We start from the raw sequence: 17,602 nt of genomic DNA on the forward strand, positions 1-17,602 counted from the left end.
ACTGCTGAACTGGTGTCGTAAGGTGGGCGTGGTCACATGATGTTTCACTTTATGACTGCGTCACTTAGTGATGGAATTGCTGGTTCCAGTTGTGATTGGTAAGCGAGGACTACCTGTATAGGCAAAACGTTTTTCTGATCCCGTAGATTTCTTTGGAAATTCAGTACTCTGGCTAAATTGGACTTCTCAGAACCACATTGAAGAATGTGTCCTGAAAGTATCTGATATTATTTCAAAAGTACTTTAATGTCCTTTTCATTTAGGTTCTTCCAACCAAGATGTCCTATGCAGCCAATTTAAAAAATGTGATGAGCATGCAGTATCGGCAGAAGAAAGAAGAAGAACAAAATGTGCCATCAGAAGAATCAGAGGGTTCAAAGCCAGGTCCGTCAGCACATGATCTTGCAGCACAACTGAAAAGCAGTTTACTGGCAGAGATTGGGCTAACTGAAAGTGAAGGACCTCCTCTAACATCCTTCAGGTACCATTGTTTAAAGAAAAAGTAATTCCCAAAGTGGGCAAGATGCATGTGACTTTCAGTGGGGTTACTGGAATTCTCTATACTTTTCCTTACACTTTCTAGGGCATCCTGCAGTTCATTGCCATATTTCCTTCCACTGTAACTATCTTACTGCATTTCTGATTACTTGCTTATTCTTTGATTGCTTGCTCCATCTTTCATTTAGATCAGTGTTTCTCAGCCTCAGCAACTTTAAGCTGTGTGGACTTCCAACTCCCAGAATTGCTGGCTGGGGAATTCCGGGAGTTGAAGTCTGAGTTAGATAACAAGAAAAGAAGGAACGAACAAGTGGCAGCTACTGCTTCTGGGTGTCCCTATACAGTCCAGTGTGTAGTTTCAGGATGATAATAGAGACGTCTCTCTGTGCCTGTTGGCAAGTTGTAGATCCTGCACGGAGAAGAGGCTCATATCTTTCTGCCGCAGCACACAGTCTGGGCTTGGGAGGAATAGAAAACAATAAGTTTTCTTCCCAGCTGAAATGAGGCATTTCAAAAGAAAAAAAGACCTCCCCCAGCATCAGGGAATTTGAGACTTATGGCAAATATGAGGATAGCGGAATCTTGAGATTGAGAGAAGCCGTGGGATGCATACGCATATTGTATATCTGTGGGTGTATGGAAAGGAAGGAAAGATTGCGTGAGAGGAAGAGAGGCAGCTGCTTTATTATCAGCTGCCAACAGATAATCATCAATATAAAACAGACTCCCTGCCCAGTTTGCTCTCTTTCCTGTCTACGTGATTAGTCATTTCTCTTCCTTGGTCAGAGGTAGTGCTCAGAACGCAGTAGTTAGAATGGGCATCAGCAGCAAAAGTTGAAAGAACTGGCTGAATTTTCAGCAAGAGACTCCTCGCAGTTTGGGTTTGATTTGCAAGCAGTTTTGAGTTGCGGCTGCTTTGCTTACAGTTTGCCATGGAATTGGGTAGCAGGGATACTAATTTCTTGAATATTACTCAGTTTCTTGTCTGGGTTAAAACACTCCTTGATCTGGATTGCAGGAAGGTGTTTCATTATTGTGCTAGAAAGGCAAGACTTCTTTGGTATATAAAAGTGATTGCCGCCTCAATTTGTTTGTATGTTTGTTTCACAGGCCACAATGTAGCTTCATGGGAATGGTAATTTCTCATGATATGCTGCTTGGACGTTGGCGTCTTTCTCTAGAGTTATTTGGGAGAGTATTCATGGAAGATGTAGGAGCAGAACCTGGATCGGTATGTTTTTGTTTTGTTAATTGAAGGACCACTTGGTTGTATTGCGGGATTTTTCCTTCTATTAATGCATACATTATCTTTGTAGATCTTGACTGAATTAGGTGGTTTTGAAGTGAAGGAATCAAAATTCCGCAGAGAAATGGAAAAGCTGAGAAATCAGCAGTCTAGGGATTTAACATTAGAGGTAATGAAATTGATCTTTCTTATTTTAGTTTAATTTAAAAGATGGCATGTAGTGGAATATCCTGTTTTTCATTTCAGCATTTAGGATATAAAATTGGCCTAACCATTAGAAATTGTTCCAGAGCAAGTGACAAAATAGATTTCAGGATACTAGGGAGGTAAAAGCCACAGAGTTCTCTATGAGTTGATTAGCAGGATCAGCCAAAACAGATACTGCCACATTATGGAAAGTGGTACTGAATGGAGTCCACAAACGTACTTTTTTGCAGTAAATAATCTGCACATGCACACACAGAGTCAACATTAAAACAAACTAACGAAAGGAAACATTGTATTCAAAAGAAGAATTTGGGGGAATTTACAATGCGAATTACACAGATATACAAAAGTTCTGTATGTCAGGAAAAGTTACCAATAAAAACAGCTGCAGATTAAAAAAAAATTAAAATAAAAACTTGATGGACTAAAATACTGTTCTATAATAGAGGATAGTAAACCAGTTATCCAGTCATCAGAAATAAAGCTGAAAGCCAGTTTAAATCAGTGGATTGATAAGCTGCTGATGGTAATGCCACTGAGACTAGCTGAGTTCTGGTTTTGTTGAGATGTGTGTGTGTATATATGTGTGTGTATTCTGCACAGTACTAACAATTGGCTGGGATGTTAATTAAATAGGAAAGTCTGAGGAAGCTGGACAGGAAATAAAACAAATCAGCAGAAAGTTATCAAACCATATTCTGCAATTCATCAGACTGTATGAAGTGTGAAGAAACACCAGTCAACAACAACATCAAAACATCATTAAGCTACCATCAGTGATACCCAAAGACTGGCTAAGTTGCCAGGTGGTGTAACACAGCCAATATCAGGACTAGGCTGGACCTTCTAGAACAAGAATGCCACAGTTAAGAAGTCGCTCTCTCCCATTTCCATATAATACATATAACTCCCAATAGTGAGAAGCAAAGGAGAGCTTAACTTGACCACCTACTGAGTCAGGTATATTGTCTCTATATATAGAGAGAATATTCTCTATATATATTGCTCCCTTGAATATCAAGATCCCAAATTATTTAGAACTTTAAATGTCATTGCTAACACCTTGGAATGGACCAGTATTCTATTGGAAACCAGAATAGTTTAGGTAAAACTAGTGTAACATATTTTCTGTATGGTATTCTCTATAGTAGCTGAGCCACTTTATTCTATGCTACTTGCAGATTTCAGATCTGCTGAGAATTGTAATTGATTCTCAGTTATAGATGCTGGAAGGACCAGGCCAACCAAAGAGTTCAAACTACATGTACATAGTAACTCAGAGTAACTTAATCAATATATGATGGTCTCAGCTGAGAGTAAGTTAGATGGATTTGGGGTATTTCAAAATGGAGTTTTTATGGTCCTTTTTCATTATATTTCCTTTATTGATTTTGCTAAAATGTTATCTCTGGAAGATACTAGGCTAAGGAAATCTGTTGTTCAGCCTTAACAGTGCTGATTTCTATTCTTTTAAAATATAATTTCTTGACATGATGATGTTTGTTTATTATTACACTATATGACTTTTTTATGTTAAGGAAGAATAATGAAACAGTACTAATGTTACAGTTTTAATATCATTTTGAATCTGATATTACCTTAGGAGTCTTCCAGCCCATGTTCCTGTGATCTTTTTACTGATACAGCTCATAGACAGCTGGTCATTCTAACTATAGTCAGACTCATATCAGCTTTCTGAATAACTGGTTAAAAGCTTCTGCTAAGATATATTATTGGGCAGACTTTGAGAGGCAGTGTAGCCATATAACACTAATGTTTGTTTGCCTTTTTCTTCAGAAGTTTAAGCTCTTGTTCTGATATGTCTGCTAGGTTGATCGGGATAGAGACCTTCTAATTCAGCAAACAATGAGACAGCTCAACAATCACTTTGGTCGAAGATGTGCTACCACTCCAATGGCTGTCCACAGGGTAAAGGTGACATTTAAGGATGAACCAGGAGAAGGCAGTGGTGTGGCACGAAGCTTTTACACTGCTATTGCACAGGCCTTTTTGTCAAATGAGAAACTGCCAAATCTAGATTGTATTCAAAATGCCAACAAGGGGACACATACAAGTACGTATCCGAAAGAACGTGTTTTGTATAGTGTTAAAGATTTAAGCATTTGGCAAAGAGAAGGACAAGAGGTTATGCTGTAATCTAAAAAGACAATAATTTTGCCTTTTTAATGGTCAAATTAAGGATGCTAAATTATGTAAGCAATATTGTTTTGCACGCTTGATGTAATTGTTCTGTATGCACAAGAAAACAGAAACCTGCATAGAACATTATAGAATGGAATGCAGATTTCTGCACAACCAGTTATAGAAGATAGTTACTAAATAGAGAAAATAAGAAGAAATTGTCAGAATTTTTCTTCACTTTCATATGTATTGTTATGGAATAAAAGGGGTGCATGTCTGCTATTAAGAGATTTATTAGTAAAATTCAGCATAGAGGAAACACCAGAGGAAGAATAAGGAAAAAAGAGGTGATGAATTTAGGTGATGAATATTTTATTTCAATTACATGTATTTGGTCCTATTGTAAAGGCCTGAGACTCCATACCAGTTTGAAGCACAGAAGGATTCATGAATAGGGTTGGCATAACTTCACATTTTGTTCCTGCAGTATATTATATTTTTTGAATGAGGACTCTAAAATGTTGGTTGGAGTGGGGAGGTAAAATTGGATGAAAAAGTGTGGTTGCATCAGTTCTTAAATCTTTTGTAAAAGTGAGATTCCAAACTTAAATTTTGTATTCTGCTTCCTCACTGATATAGCTCACAATTCATGACTCTTTGTAATAGTTATCTGAAAAATTTTGTGCAAACGTTGACTGTCTCTTCAGGTCTAATGCAGAGATTACGGAACAGAGGGGAGAGGGATCGGGAAAGGGAGCGGGAGAGAGAAATGAGGAGAAACAGTAGTGGATTGCGAACTGGTTCTCGAAGAGACAGAGACAGGTAAGTTGTTCCACTAATATACAAATTTTATTCAGAGAATTTTCTGGTGCAAATGTCTAGTTATAGGGAATCATACTTGAGAACAGGATGTACATCTCTAAGATATTTTACAGAATCAAGGACTCAAAACAATTTAAAGAAAAAAAATAAACAGGAAGTACTGCCTTATATTGGGATACAAACAAAAGGTGTAACAGAGGCTGACTTCCTATCCCTCTAATACAGTGTTTCTCAACCTTAGCATCTTGAAGATGTGTGGACTTCAACTCCCAGAATTCCCTAGCCAGTATGCTTTAATAGAACAGAAGTCCCTTTTTTTATTCTGCAACACAGTCCCACAAAATGCTGTCTTGGTCATATACAGAACAACAATAACTTCTGATAAAGTGTGTGTGTCTTTTAAAAGGGATTTCAGAAGGCAGCTGTCTATTGACACCAGACCTTTTCGACCTGCATCTGAAGGGAATCCTAGTGACGATCCTGATCCTCTTCCAGCACATCGACAGGCCCTCGGTGAAAGACTTTACCCCCGTGTACAAGCAATGCAACCTGTGAGCCTAGTCTATGGGTTTCTTTACTTGGGGGCGGGGAGGACATTGTTTTTCTTCTACAAAATACTCTAACATGCTCTATTTGGGGATTTTATACTCTTTGTCTTGCTTTTTCCTTGAATATTTTGTAATCTATTTACTGCCATCGGTCTTGAAGATGTTACTTTCATGCCACAATTTGCAGCAGAATTTATTTATTTATTTAATGCATATAGCTGCAATATAAATAATACATTCTAGACCTACTCTTTCTGCTAAACAAAGCAATTTCTATGTATGAAAAAAAGATCTACATTTGGAGGAGCCTCATCTATTAATGATGAGTACAGCATTCAGTGCAATGACTATGTTATCGTATAAGTTACATCCAGGGATCGCATGCTTCCTCTGGGCAAGGCCCAACCACAGTGATTAGGCACACTCACACCCACACAACTTACCTGCTATTCTTTCTTTTGTATGCCAAGTTAATGGCCATTAGGCTTGAAAAAGCCTCCTATTAAAGCTAATTTCTGGGTTAGCATGGATCTTGTAAACATTGCAGTGCATAAGAAGAGAAAATGGCCTGCCTTAGGTAGGATCTTAACTAGCATTGTCACTCTTTGTGGCATGTATACTCAGAAAGGCTCTGGTTGGAAAGTTGAAGGGAATTGTTTAATTATTGCTGCACAAAAATTCAGAAGGGCTGAGAAGGATGGCTGTGAACTGAAACTGGAAACAAAACAAATCTAAACATAGAAGCACTGATAGAAAAAATAATAACCAGAAAAAAATCTAAGGCTGGAATAGAATTTGTTCTGAGTCCAATCTGATTTACTTACTGGAGTGCTCTTGGTGATTGGAATGCACCCCTGAAAAAGAATCTTTCCACAATTTCCACATGATTTCACTATTATATTTCACTATCTGGATTTGCCCTTCTCTTTGTCTGGAAGAGAAGTTTCCAGGACCCAGATCCATCCCATTTACCTCTGGTTCTCTACCCATAATTTTAATATATTGGGAAGCACACAGATAGCAGAATTTTTTTCTGCCTATCTAGGATAATAATTAGGTAGAAGGAAAAGAATGTAAACGTTGGAAAATAAGATAAAGCCTATATATTTTCAGGCATTTGCAAGCAAGATTACAGGCATGCTATTGGAATTGTCACCTGCACAGCTGCTTTTGTTATTAGCAAGTGAAGATTCTCTTCGAGCAAGAGTGGATGAGGCTATGGAACTCATCATTGCACATGGAAGGTAAATTAATATTAATGAGAATTAAAGTGTGCATTTTAATTTCAGCTATGGTAACGATTGGCTCCAGAACACCTATAGGAGCCAAGGTATCTAGACTGCCGCCCCCTTATTTATAAACAAATGGATGAAAACTCACCCTAAATTTTGGACAAGACATCTGATATTACTCAAAATTTTGAATCTTTTTTTGATGGTGGAGGGGGCTCTCTTATTCTGTCATAAGGAGAGTCCACAGCAAGCAAAAATGATGAAATGTGTGTTGTGACATTATGACACAAGCTCTTTCCATTATGTACTTGGTGCAGTGTTATAACACAAGTACAGAAAGAGCAACATTTGTTCCCAATATATGTTTTATTGTCCTCCTGCCTTCCCCCAGTGCCTATGCCCACCAGTTTGTATAGTGGTGCTGTGTTTAGAGATTCTAAGTATGGTCTTTGAAATTTCTGCAAGAAATGGAGAATATACTGTAGATGTGATAAGTAATGGGTTGGAATCCAAGAGATCTCAATGCATTCTAGGTGGAATATGAATAGTGCAGCTTCCACTGATTGCTGCTTTTCAGCAGCAGCAGCAGCAGCATCTGTCCTCTATTTGTAAAAATTATATTGGCTCAATGTGATTGGTTTTTGTTTTTTTCAAAGGGAAAATGGAGCTGACAGCATTCTAGACCTTGGCTTGTTGGATTCTTCTGATAAAGTACAAGTAAGAAACTTCTATAGACAATGCCTTTATTAGTTTACTGTTTAAAAATGTCTGAAATATCTAAAATAGAGAAATCGATTTACCAAAAAGATTCCTTTAGTAACATACATGAGACCACAAATCATATGGATCCCCATAGTTAACAAATTAATTAACAACAATAAAAGAATCTCTCAAATTCCATGAGGGCATGGCAGTTGGAATTCTGAACAGGAGACACTACATTGCAGCATCTTGTTGTCAGATTCAGCCCAAAGAACTCCCTGAGACAGTGCAGATACAGTTCTGTTGCATTTATTAGCTTCTACCTCAAGACAGAAACCTCTCCAGACTGAATCTAACTTCCCAAGCCAGCAAGCCAAAACACCGTGAATTCCTTAGGGTGGTGCCAGTCTCATCTTCTTAAACTTCCCACGCTCCTGTTGAGGGCTAAGGGAATGCTTATCTCCTTGAGTGCGGCCTTCATCCAACCATTCCTTCACACTTGTTGCAACTTGCTCTTGTAATTTACAGTCTCAATTTTGCCCTGGAAATTGATCATACATGTAGTCCTTGTTTAGCAACTGCCTCATTTAGCAACCATTCACAGTTACAACAGTGATGAAGAAGTAACTTTACGACCAGTCCTCCCATTTATAACCTTCACAGGTCTGTAAAGCAAAGGAAAGCTGAAATAAGATTATAAGCACAGTCACAGTTTCACTTAGTGACTACTTCACTTAACAATTGAGTTGCTGGTCCCAATTGTGGTCACTAAATGAGGGGTACCTGTAACAAGTTCCTGTGCCCAGAAATGGTCTCTGTCCCGAGCATTTACTCATCTTAGTTTTATACCTAAGAAAGAGGTGGTATAAGATTAACTCTATTCTGTGTTACGATGAAGTCTGTGGGTTGACATGTAGTGAACTCATTCAGACAATATTTTTCTTCTTAGTTTCATTCCAGAGAATATTTTGTATGCTGCCTCCTTACAAATTATTGTTGGTTCATTTGTTCTTTCCTTCTTTTGGATTGATAAGAGCACATAAGCCTAAACTCTTCTTTGCACATCTGGATATCTAGTTAGAGATTATTTTTTCAACTTTTTATTTTATTTGCTTTAAGGGATGACACACACAAAGCTAAAGCAGAGTCCGTGTTTTAGAAACTGTTAGACAATTGCATAGATGTATGTTATTAAATTAGCATTAGCCTTTGTTTACATCACTTTTTTGAATGGTACATTTTTAATACACAGTTCAGTACTAAAGAAGTCAGTTGTTAACAGGGAAATAGCAAACAATGTTTTTATCTGTATTGTGTGTTTCTTTTTAAAAAAGGAAAATAGAAAACGACATGGTTCCAGTCGTAGCGTTGTGGACATGGAATTAGATGATACAGATGATGGTGATGACAATGCACCACTCTTTTATCAACCTGGAAAACGTGGTTTTTATACACCAAGGCCAGGCAAAAATACAGAAGCCAGGCTGAATTGTTTCAGAAATATTGGCAGGTAAAAATGTCCTCTAGATAAGTGAATTGTTTTGTGAGAGAAAAACAATTTAGAATGTATATATAACAATAACTGTAAGAAGATTGGGATTTTCAACCAAATGTTGAAAATGTTATGGTTCTTTTGTTTCTTAATACTCCTATTTTGATATTGTTAAAATATTAATATTAAAAATATTAGTTAAACTATTAACTGCTTTCTACTGATTTCAGAATTCTAGGGTTGTGCTTGCTGCAAAATGAACTATGTCCGATCACATTAAATCGACATGTAATAAAAGTTCTTCTTGGCAGAAAGGTAAGCACATGTTAGTGATTAAGCATAGGGCTGCTGCATTATTTGATGAAATTTGTGCTCAGTTAAAAATGTAGGGCCTGCCAAAATGGGCATTGCCCCCATGGCCTCCACTCTTCTGTTTAAAATGTTTGGTCCCTTCTTTATTGTCAGATCTATCCAGAAAAGGTAAGAATATTTCAAAAAGCTCCATTCTGGGTATAATGCTAGCCTACAAATAAGTTATCAAGTGATTTTTTGTGTGATCATTGTAGGCTGTCTCCTAATCCTTTCATTCCTAATCCTCTAAACAGCAATTTCATCAAATAACTAAAATAAGCCGCTATCTTCAAAACAAACTAGAATTCCTATTTTGGTTTGCTGGAAGTCACAAACTTTGGACATAAGCCCAGATCAGATGTAAGGATCAGCCTGAGAACCCACCCGTGCTTGTATACTCCCGTCAACTTCTGTGCTCATATTGTGGTTTATTTAAAACATGTTTTTTTTAGTTGGGATGTAACAGGAATTTATAATTTAAACCATTATGAAGGCCAAATATGGATTGTGCAAGCATAATACTCATTGTAATGTCCATTAAATCATGAATATTAACTATAGATTATAGTGTGTGAACTAGGCCAAACTTTTCTTGATCAAATAGTGGAAATGTGAGCACACTATTGCTCGTAAAATAGATATAAGAATGCTAGTTGTAGAATCTTGTAAAATTCCCAACAATAAACTTCACTGTACTACCTGTACAGTGAAACACGTGTAAAAGTTTCATGATTGTTTTTTATTTTCAGGTTAATTGGCATGATTTTGCCTTTTTTGATCCGGTTATGTATGAGAGTTTACGGCAACTCATCCTCGCTTCCCAAAGTACAGATGCTGATGCTGTTTTTGCAGCAATGGACTTGGCTTTTGCAATAGACTTGTGCAAAGAGGAAGGTGGAGGACAGGTAGGCGCAGATTGCTGTGTTCAATGTTGCTTACTCAGAATCTCTTTTAATGTGAACTGAACATCAGTAGATACTTCAGTAATTTCAGTGGTAAATGTAATGAAAAGCAAGAATAAGAGGAGTCATTGTTAAGAGATGGTTGTGAAGCCTTTAATAAGATTTAAAAAATAATTCTGTGTTGCATCATTTTTCTAGGTTGAACTTATTTCCAACGGTGTAAATATACCAGTCACTCCTCAAAATGTATATGAATATGTCCGTAAATATGCAGAACACAGAATGTTAGTAGTTGCAGAACAACCTCTACATGTAAGTGGTGTGAAATTCTTCTTGGAATTTGCTACATTGGAAAGACACTGAGCTTTTACAATGTTTTCTTAGTACTGTTCTATAATCTGTAAAGAAATATCTTGTGGAATGGATAGATAACAACTTTCAAGCCATCCATGAAATACTACGTTTCGTAGTATATTCAGAAAATGTTTGACAGAAATACTTTTCTCAGGATCAGAATCATTAGCCCTGTGTGAAATTTAGAATTAGCAAACACTGTTGTTCCTCCTGATCTGGTTATGAATAAGGGTGAGCAAATCTATCAATCAGTTTTGGTTTCACTCAGTTTCTCATTTGATTCTGCTTAATTTTTGTGCTGTTCTGTTTCTGCAAAAAGTTTGCACCAAAAAATGTATCCATTTTTAGTTAAATTTTTATTGCTGAACCAAAGCTTGTGATAGCTAATATTCTGGTTCTCTTATGAGCCAAACTTCACAGAGTAGCTCTGCCAAGGCTCGGGACAATTTCAAGTTTGTTCCCTTGATTCAGAAACATAAAATAATATCTTTATATAAGTATGCAGAGGAAGTCACCCCATCCATTTTACCTCCAGGTTTGGATGAGATGAAGCAAGGGATTGTTCTGGGATGATGTTGCTCCAGTTCTTGGAACATGGCAAGAACATGGCAAGACTTGTGCATCACAGCAAGAAATCTTCAGTTGTGTTGTAACCCGCCAGTTTGCATTTGAGTGCTAAAGTTGTATTTATTGTGGCTTTTTCAGGCAATGAGGAAGGGGCTTTTGGATGTACTCCCAAAGAATTCATTAGAAGACTTGACAGCAGAAGATTTCAGGCTTCTAGTCAATGGCTGTGGTGAAGTTAACGTGCAAATGCTAATCAGCTTTACTTCTTTCAATGATGAGTCAGGTATAATGTAGTTTTGATTACAAGTTGCCCCATAATAAAATTCCTATCAGCTTATTTGCATACTGATTAAAAAATAAAATGTTTTATAAGGTATGTAGGGTTATCCAATATTGCATAAGCAGGCTTATCTCATTCCTCTGGAGCAGATGTGAAAGGGACCTAGTGGGAACATGTTCTGTCAGTAGTGTCTGTTCTTCTGGGAAATGGAAACAGTTGTGTATAATCCATACACCAGTGCTTCTTGGTTGTATTTATCCTGTGCCTACTAAGAAGCTTCTTCACAAATTAAAAAATGATAGTTCAGGTTATTTTTTTCAGGTATGATTTTTGGATTTTTTAAAAATTAATTGAGACTTGATCACTTGCTTAATGCAAAAATGTAATTTTATAGTGAACATTGTATTACTAACCAACTAAAAAGTACTGCTATTGAATCAAACTATTTCTGTAGCATTTAATACATGGTTAGTATATTTCAAGTATTTCCATAAGTTCACTTTTTAAAGTAATGCTACGCGCTATCTGCTTTTAATATTAGTTTATTTCATTTTTAATAGGAGAAAATGCTGAGAAACTTTTGCAGTTTAAACGTTGGTTTTGGTCCATAGTAGAGAAGATGAGTATGACTGAAAGGCAAGATCTAGTAAGTATTACTTATTTTCCTTGGGGATAATTCATACCTTTTGAGTATCTAATTGTTAAATTCCTTAAATCCTTTGAAAAATTAAAAAAAATACAATCCCCACTTATTATTATCCAGATTTTTTTCTTATTTTGGCCTGTATCCCATACACTCAAATGACTTTAGATTTGGGATTTCTTCAATATGAGGCATTACAAATTCTTTTCAAAATGAGGGAATTTGAAAAGCACTTTGTGATATGACATGGAATTTTCCATGGAAAATGAAAAAAGTATACAGAACAATCATCTAGTCCTTGAAAATACTTAGAAAGGAGGTATTTTGATTCCCATTTTTGTATTTAGCCCAGGCCAAGTCTCTAGAGATGATTACTTTTTGTTGCTCACATAAAATTAATAGTAGAGTATGGCAATAAATTTGCTAGAGTGTGCTGCATTCACCATATGAACACAAATTCCCTTATTTGTGGAAATCAAAAGTAATGTTAAGAATCAGATCCTAAGGAGCTTTGTTGAAATGATGTGTCTCATTCCTAATATAGTTCCTATAGTTCCAATCTGAAGTACATTTAACTTAAATTATGGAAATGTGTAAGGCTGGTAAGAGTCCTAAATACCCATGAAACCTCTAATCAACATAAAAAACACAATGGGAAGAACACACCCAGCGCAACTGTGGCGTTTTCACCTGAATATTACCTGTGTAATTGAGTTGAATGTTCACCAGCAAAGGAGTTTTCTTTAAGACAAAGATTTAATTGACATAAATCTTTGTTAAAAATTAAGCACTTTAAGAAATTGATAGGTATTCATTTTAATGTCACTGTATACAGATTTTGGAGTTACAGACACTTAGGAAGGAAATCATATGGACAGAAAGTGAGATAGATGAAAAGCTGTCCATATAAAAATCTGAGTGCTGTTTTCAAGATGCTCTCTTTCTTTTTATATTTGTTACAGGGTGTAGCATGATTAATATCAGAAGTGTGTATGAGTTTGTTTGTTCAAGGGTTAACAGGGTTTTTTTATGGCCCTTAGGTTTACTTTTGGACATCTAGCCCATCATTACCTGCTAGTGAAGAAGGATTTCAGCCAATGCCATCCATCACAATAAGACCACCAGATGATCAACACCTTCCTACAGCAAACACATGTATATCTCGCCTTTATGTTCCACTTTATTCTTCTAAACAGATTCTTAAACAGAAGTTGCTACTCGCCATTAAGACCAAAAATTTTGGTTTTGTGTAGACTATTAAAAAAAGTGTGTATTGCTGTATAATTATTACTAGCTAGATTTTTTGTAGAGTTTCCATTTGTCTATAAAAGTTTATGAAAGTTAATGCTGTCATGCTCCCTGTTGCTGGTACTGCAATGATGAAATGCAACATTCCCAAGCAAAGTTTGCAACCCAAGGGCTGAAGAAGCGCTGGCAATGTTAGATTGTGATCGTTTGCTAGTCATGAACGTCTTGGCCAAATCCCAGCCAAAGATGACAGCAGAACAATATGAAAATTACACTGTGATTTAGCTTTTTGCAAAAGGGGTGAAAATATGTCAAATGTTCTTTTTAAAAAATTCACTGCTGCCTTTGTGGAAAGTGTTTCAGCAAAGGTGCTTGTATAGAGGGAATAGGAAATTTCAAAATAAAAGATGAAGTATGTTCTGTGGTTTATTTTAACTTTTTTTTTTTAATGGTGTTTAAGTTTGTGGTTGGCTGCAGTTGTGCATCATGTATATTGAACTTGTAAAAAGTTCTTGCCAGTTAGAGCTAAGAGTTGAAATCATTCACATTTGCTTACAAAAACCACTGCCATTGCAATTTTGTCTGCTTGCACTGGACTCTGGCACAATAAATACCACCATTAATGTTTTGCATGTAGTCTGTATAACCTTAGTGAGAATTTTTTTGTACGTAAGAAGGAAGCCAATGCACAGTATTTAATCGTTTACAATCAACATTTTGTATCCCTCTTTCTTTGAGCAGTCAGTCAGGAGGTTTACACCTCCAGCTCAAATCTGGACACTTGTTCTGCTGTGTCTCAAGCTGGTTAAATTTTCAGCCTGGGCACTACCAGGTAACTGTAAAATGTTTATAAGATCATGATTATTTGAAGGTACATTTTGAAGAAATTTAATGTTCGTGAGCAGCTTAACTACTTTTGTATCTAGCCTTTTTTAAGTATCTTGTTACAGTTTTTAATAAATTACAAAGTCATACTGAAAAAATAGTTTTTATTTATGTGACCTGTATATTTTTAGTTGCCACTGCACACCACAGTTATCAATTAAGTTCCTTGTAAGTGAATAAAACTTCTCTTCCTCTTCAGTTAAAACAGAAGCAGTTCAGCCTGCATTTTACAGTTAGCAGAAAATTTAAGATGGCCTGGTCCCACAAAATATAATCTTTTCATCAGATATAGCTTGTTCAGTTAGCATAAAAAAGTTTGCCAAATGCATTGTGGTGCACATACAGAATGCTTTTTTTATTAAAGCATTTTTAGTGAATAATATTTCAGTATATTAAGATCCAATTTCGTTGAGTACTAACATATTGTAGGAAAGAGGAAGATTCTTTGTTATTTCACACTTTCCATCTCATACTAGATATTAGTCAGGAATTCTTTATAATGATTTGTTAATTTAAGTATTTTTTTCTGTGGGGTTTTGGCAGGGGGGAAATTGCACATCATTAAGAACTTGCCTGAATTTCTGCCAAAGTGGACCACCTCTTCTCTATGCCAACAACTTTCATGCCTCTTTCTGCCTTAGCTTGAAAACAGCACCCTGCTTCTATAGAGCATCTATCGTTTTGGCAGTGAAAATCCCGACTGAAACCTCCTTGTAGTAGAGCAGTGTTGTCCAAACTTGGCCATTTTAAGATGAGTGGACTTCAACTCCCAGAATTCCCCAGCCAGCCATGTCCACTCATCTTAAAGTGGCCAAGTTTGGACAACACTGTAGTAGAGAGACTGAAGACTGTTCTCTTAAAAGCTGACTGTGCCAGGCTTACTCAATTTAAAAAATTAAACAGCAGGTGCTTCCATTTTTCCCCTTGCACATTTTGATGAAATCATTATTCCCCAATGACAGCCCTTTTAAGGATAAGGATGGAGTTTTTCATGTTTGGCATAGAATTCAGGTTCTGTTTTTGAATTTGCTAGTGGCTTATAACACGTTTCTTAATGTCTGAGCCTCTTGCATTCTGTAATTAAAAAAAAAAGAAAAGAGCTACCTACCTCACAGAAGAGTTGAGGCATAATAAAGTTAATATTCTCCAAAGCCCTTTTAGGAAAGGCTGTGTATATTGTAAAATATTGTTATATATAACCTGTGTATATCTAGCATATCCCTATGTTATATGTATAGCTCTGTATATAACACAATTGTTTTACAACAGTCACAGCAGAATAAATTACAGAAGTTCACAAGGCCTATACAGTAGCTTATATATATGTCTGTGTGTGTGTGTGTAGATATAGCTACACATATATCTCTCTATATATATCTATATATATATCTACACACAAACACACACATACAACACTTTGCTGATACTCTAATGCCAAGGGGAAAGCTAGAATGATTTATGTTGTAGTCTTTGACTCAAGATGTATATGTAGCTATATAAATAGCTTTTCTCTGTATATTTGAACATTATCAAGCTTTTAATAAGAAATGCTTATTAAAATTGTACACCGCATTACTGTGTGGCTTAAATTAGTTTATTTTAAATATATGGCAAGAAAAGTGATAGGAAAGCTTTCCAATATTGTGTTGAATTTCACCTCACTTTTGATAATCCTGTTCTTTTTAACAGCTAGAATTTGGTTTACTTTTTTCCCTCAGACGCTACTGAGCCAATTGGGCTTGGTGAAATTATGACAATTGAGTTGACATGATAACCCTGTGAAGTCCTTTGGGACTCTCTTGATCCATGGATCCTTGGTTTTGTAACAAGATGTACTTTAGTAGCTGGAAGTCATTCCTTCTGAAACCAATGCAAACAGAAAGCACAAGAAATGATTAAGCACTACCGCTTATGTGTCCCAATGAACTGTTGCACATTCAGAATGTTTTACTGTATGTTGCCCACATTTTAGCATTTCAGACTAATGTTAATTTGAGGCAAAGTCAAGTTAGTCTGTACATCTGTTAATTAGGGCCACTGTCTTTTGATCAGACCAGCTTTTTGTTTTTGCAAGAATCAGATAAACAAAATATGAAATGGTGAAACCTATGCAGATCTGTAAACAATTAAGAAGCCTCATTTAATCTGGTTGCTAGCGCTATGTATGTATAACTGAGCATGTGTGTCAATATTACTACCTGTCAGGGATAGCATGAGCGCTGCCATTCAGTTCCTGTCACATGTGCAGTTCAGAAGATGGAGGCAGCTGAAGATCAACCATCAAGCTAGTGTGTGGGTAATCCTTTAGATACTATATCCTAAGTTTTGTTATGCTTTATAGATAAATCAATACTTGAATTGTTCAAAGCAGCAGGCCAGGCACCAATAAAGCATGTTATTGCTGAAGAAATTTGTGTTATCTTCCAATTCCTAGTCAAACAGTTTAGTGGTTGTATGCTAGTTGAACTGTACTTATTCATCAGTAGCCTATCTAATTTACTTAGTCCAACTAGTTCTTTTAGTCTGTTGGATTTCTTTATCATTTTCCCCTAAGTGATATCAATACCCGTAGAGAGAGCATGGATAAAAATAAATGTTTTACTCCCAGTTTTCTAAGGAATCCAAATAGAAATAGACTGACCAGATTAGCAGAATAAGGTGTTTAAGCCTTTGAAAGCACTTAATCGTAGCAAGAGACTCATATCTTCTACAGTTATAATTTGGAATTTCTATATTCTGTGTTTCATTACAATAAGAAAAGGGTTTTGTTTAAAAAAAAGGAAAAGGTGAATATATTATGAGTGAGATAGGGAATAAAAGTTGCAAGAACTGTCTGATACAGTGTTTCTCAACCTTGGCAGCTTTCAGATGGGTGGAGTTGCAACTCCCAGAATTCTCCCAGAAAGGCTGGCTGGAGAATTCTGGGAGTTGGAAGTCCACCCATCTGAAAGCCGCCAAGGTTGAGAAACATTGGTCTGATCAGTTGTAACTTTAGAGCTTGCAGGCAGGAGTACAGTGGAACCTCGGTTTATGAACTTAATTCGTTCTGTGATTCTGGCTGCAACCCGAATTGGTCGCAACCCGAAGGAAATTTCCCCATAAGGTTCAATGTAATTACCATTAATCCGTTCTGGCGTGGAGGACAGGGAGGCGGCTATTGCTTGGAGGGAGAGTCCCCCTCCCTACGACCATGTGTCGGGCGGAAAATGGCCGCGGACACGTGTCGGTGGAAAAATGGCTGTGGACCACATGTCGGGCGGAAAAATGGCCGCAGACCACATGTCGGGCGGAAAATGGCCGCGGACCGTGTCACGGGAGGGAAAATGGCCATGTATCCTGCTCGTACCCCGAGGCGGAGTTCGCAAACCGAGGTACATTTTTGCAGCTGGAGCTGGTCGTAACCCGAAAAGTTCGTTAACAGAGGCGTTCGTAACCCGAAGTACCACTGTATATCTAAGACATCTACACTGCAGACCTGTATCA

The 17,602-nt window shown here is 36.8% G+C and overlaps 1 protein-coding gene across 8 annotated transcripts in view; it reads left to right on the forward strand.

Annotated features, from left to right (window-relative positions):
- Positions 1-16,506, forward strand: part of UBR5 (ubiquitin protein ligase E3 component n-recognin 5) — a 100,111-nt gene extending 83,605 nt beyond the window's left edge. For all 8 annotated transcript variants that reach the window (XM_088149063.1, XM_088149066.1, XM_088149065.1 and 5 more), the window contains 15 exons: positions 264-481; positions 1,609-1,729; positions 1,815-1,913; positions 3,782-4,025; positions 4,801-4,915; positions 5,322-5,466; positions 6,577-6,707; positions 7,352-7,412; positions 8,732-8,907; positions 9,120-9,204; positions 9,990-10,145; positions 10,341-10,454; positions 11,202-11,346; positions 11,904-11,989; positions 13,027-16,506. In XM_088149063.1, the coding sequence (XP_088005189.1) occupies positions 264-481; positions 1,609-1,729; positions 1,815-1,913; positions 3,782-4,025; positions 4,801-4,915; positions 5,322-5,466; positions 6,577-6,707; positions 7,352-7,412; positions 8,732-8,907; positions 9,120-9,204; positions 9,990-10,145; positions 10,341-10,454; positions 11,202-11,346; positions 11,904-11,989; positions 13,027-13,239 (2,109 nt within the window). In that variant the 3' untranslated portion in view covers positions 13,240-16,506. The remainder of the gene's footprint in view (positions 1-263; positions 482-1,608; positions 1,730-1,814; positions 1,914-3,781; positions 4,026-4,800; positions 4,916-5,321; positions 5,467-6,576; positions 6,708-7,351; positions 7,413-8,731; positions 8,908-9,119; positions 9,205-9,989; positions 10,146-10,340; positions 10,455-11,201; positions 11,347-11,903; positions 11,990-13,026) is intronic.
- Positions 16,507-17,602: the final 1,096 nt, after the last annotated feature.

Source organism: Python bivittatus, unplaced genomic scaffold (genome assembly GCF_059951505.1).
Source record: "Python bivittatus isolate LINGU-HERP-01145 unplaced genomic scaffold, Pbiv_v1 ctg000590_np1212, whole genome shotgun sequence".
Taxonomy (NCBI): domain Eukaryota; kingdom Metazoa; phylum Chordata; class Lepidosauria; order Squamata; family Pythonidae; genus Python; species Python bivittatus.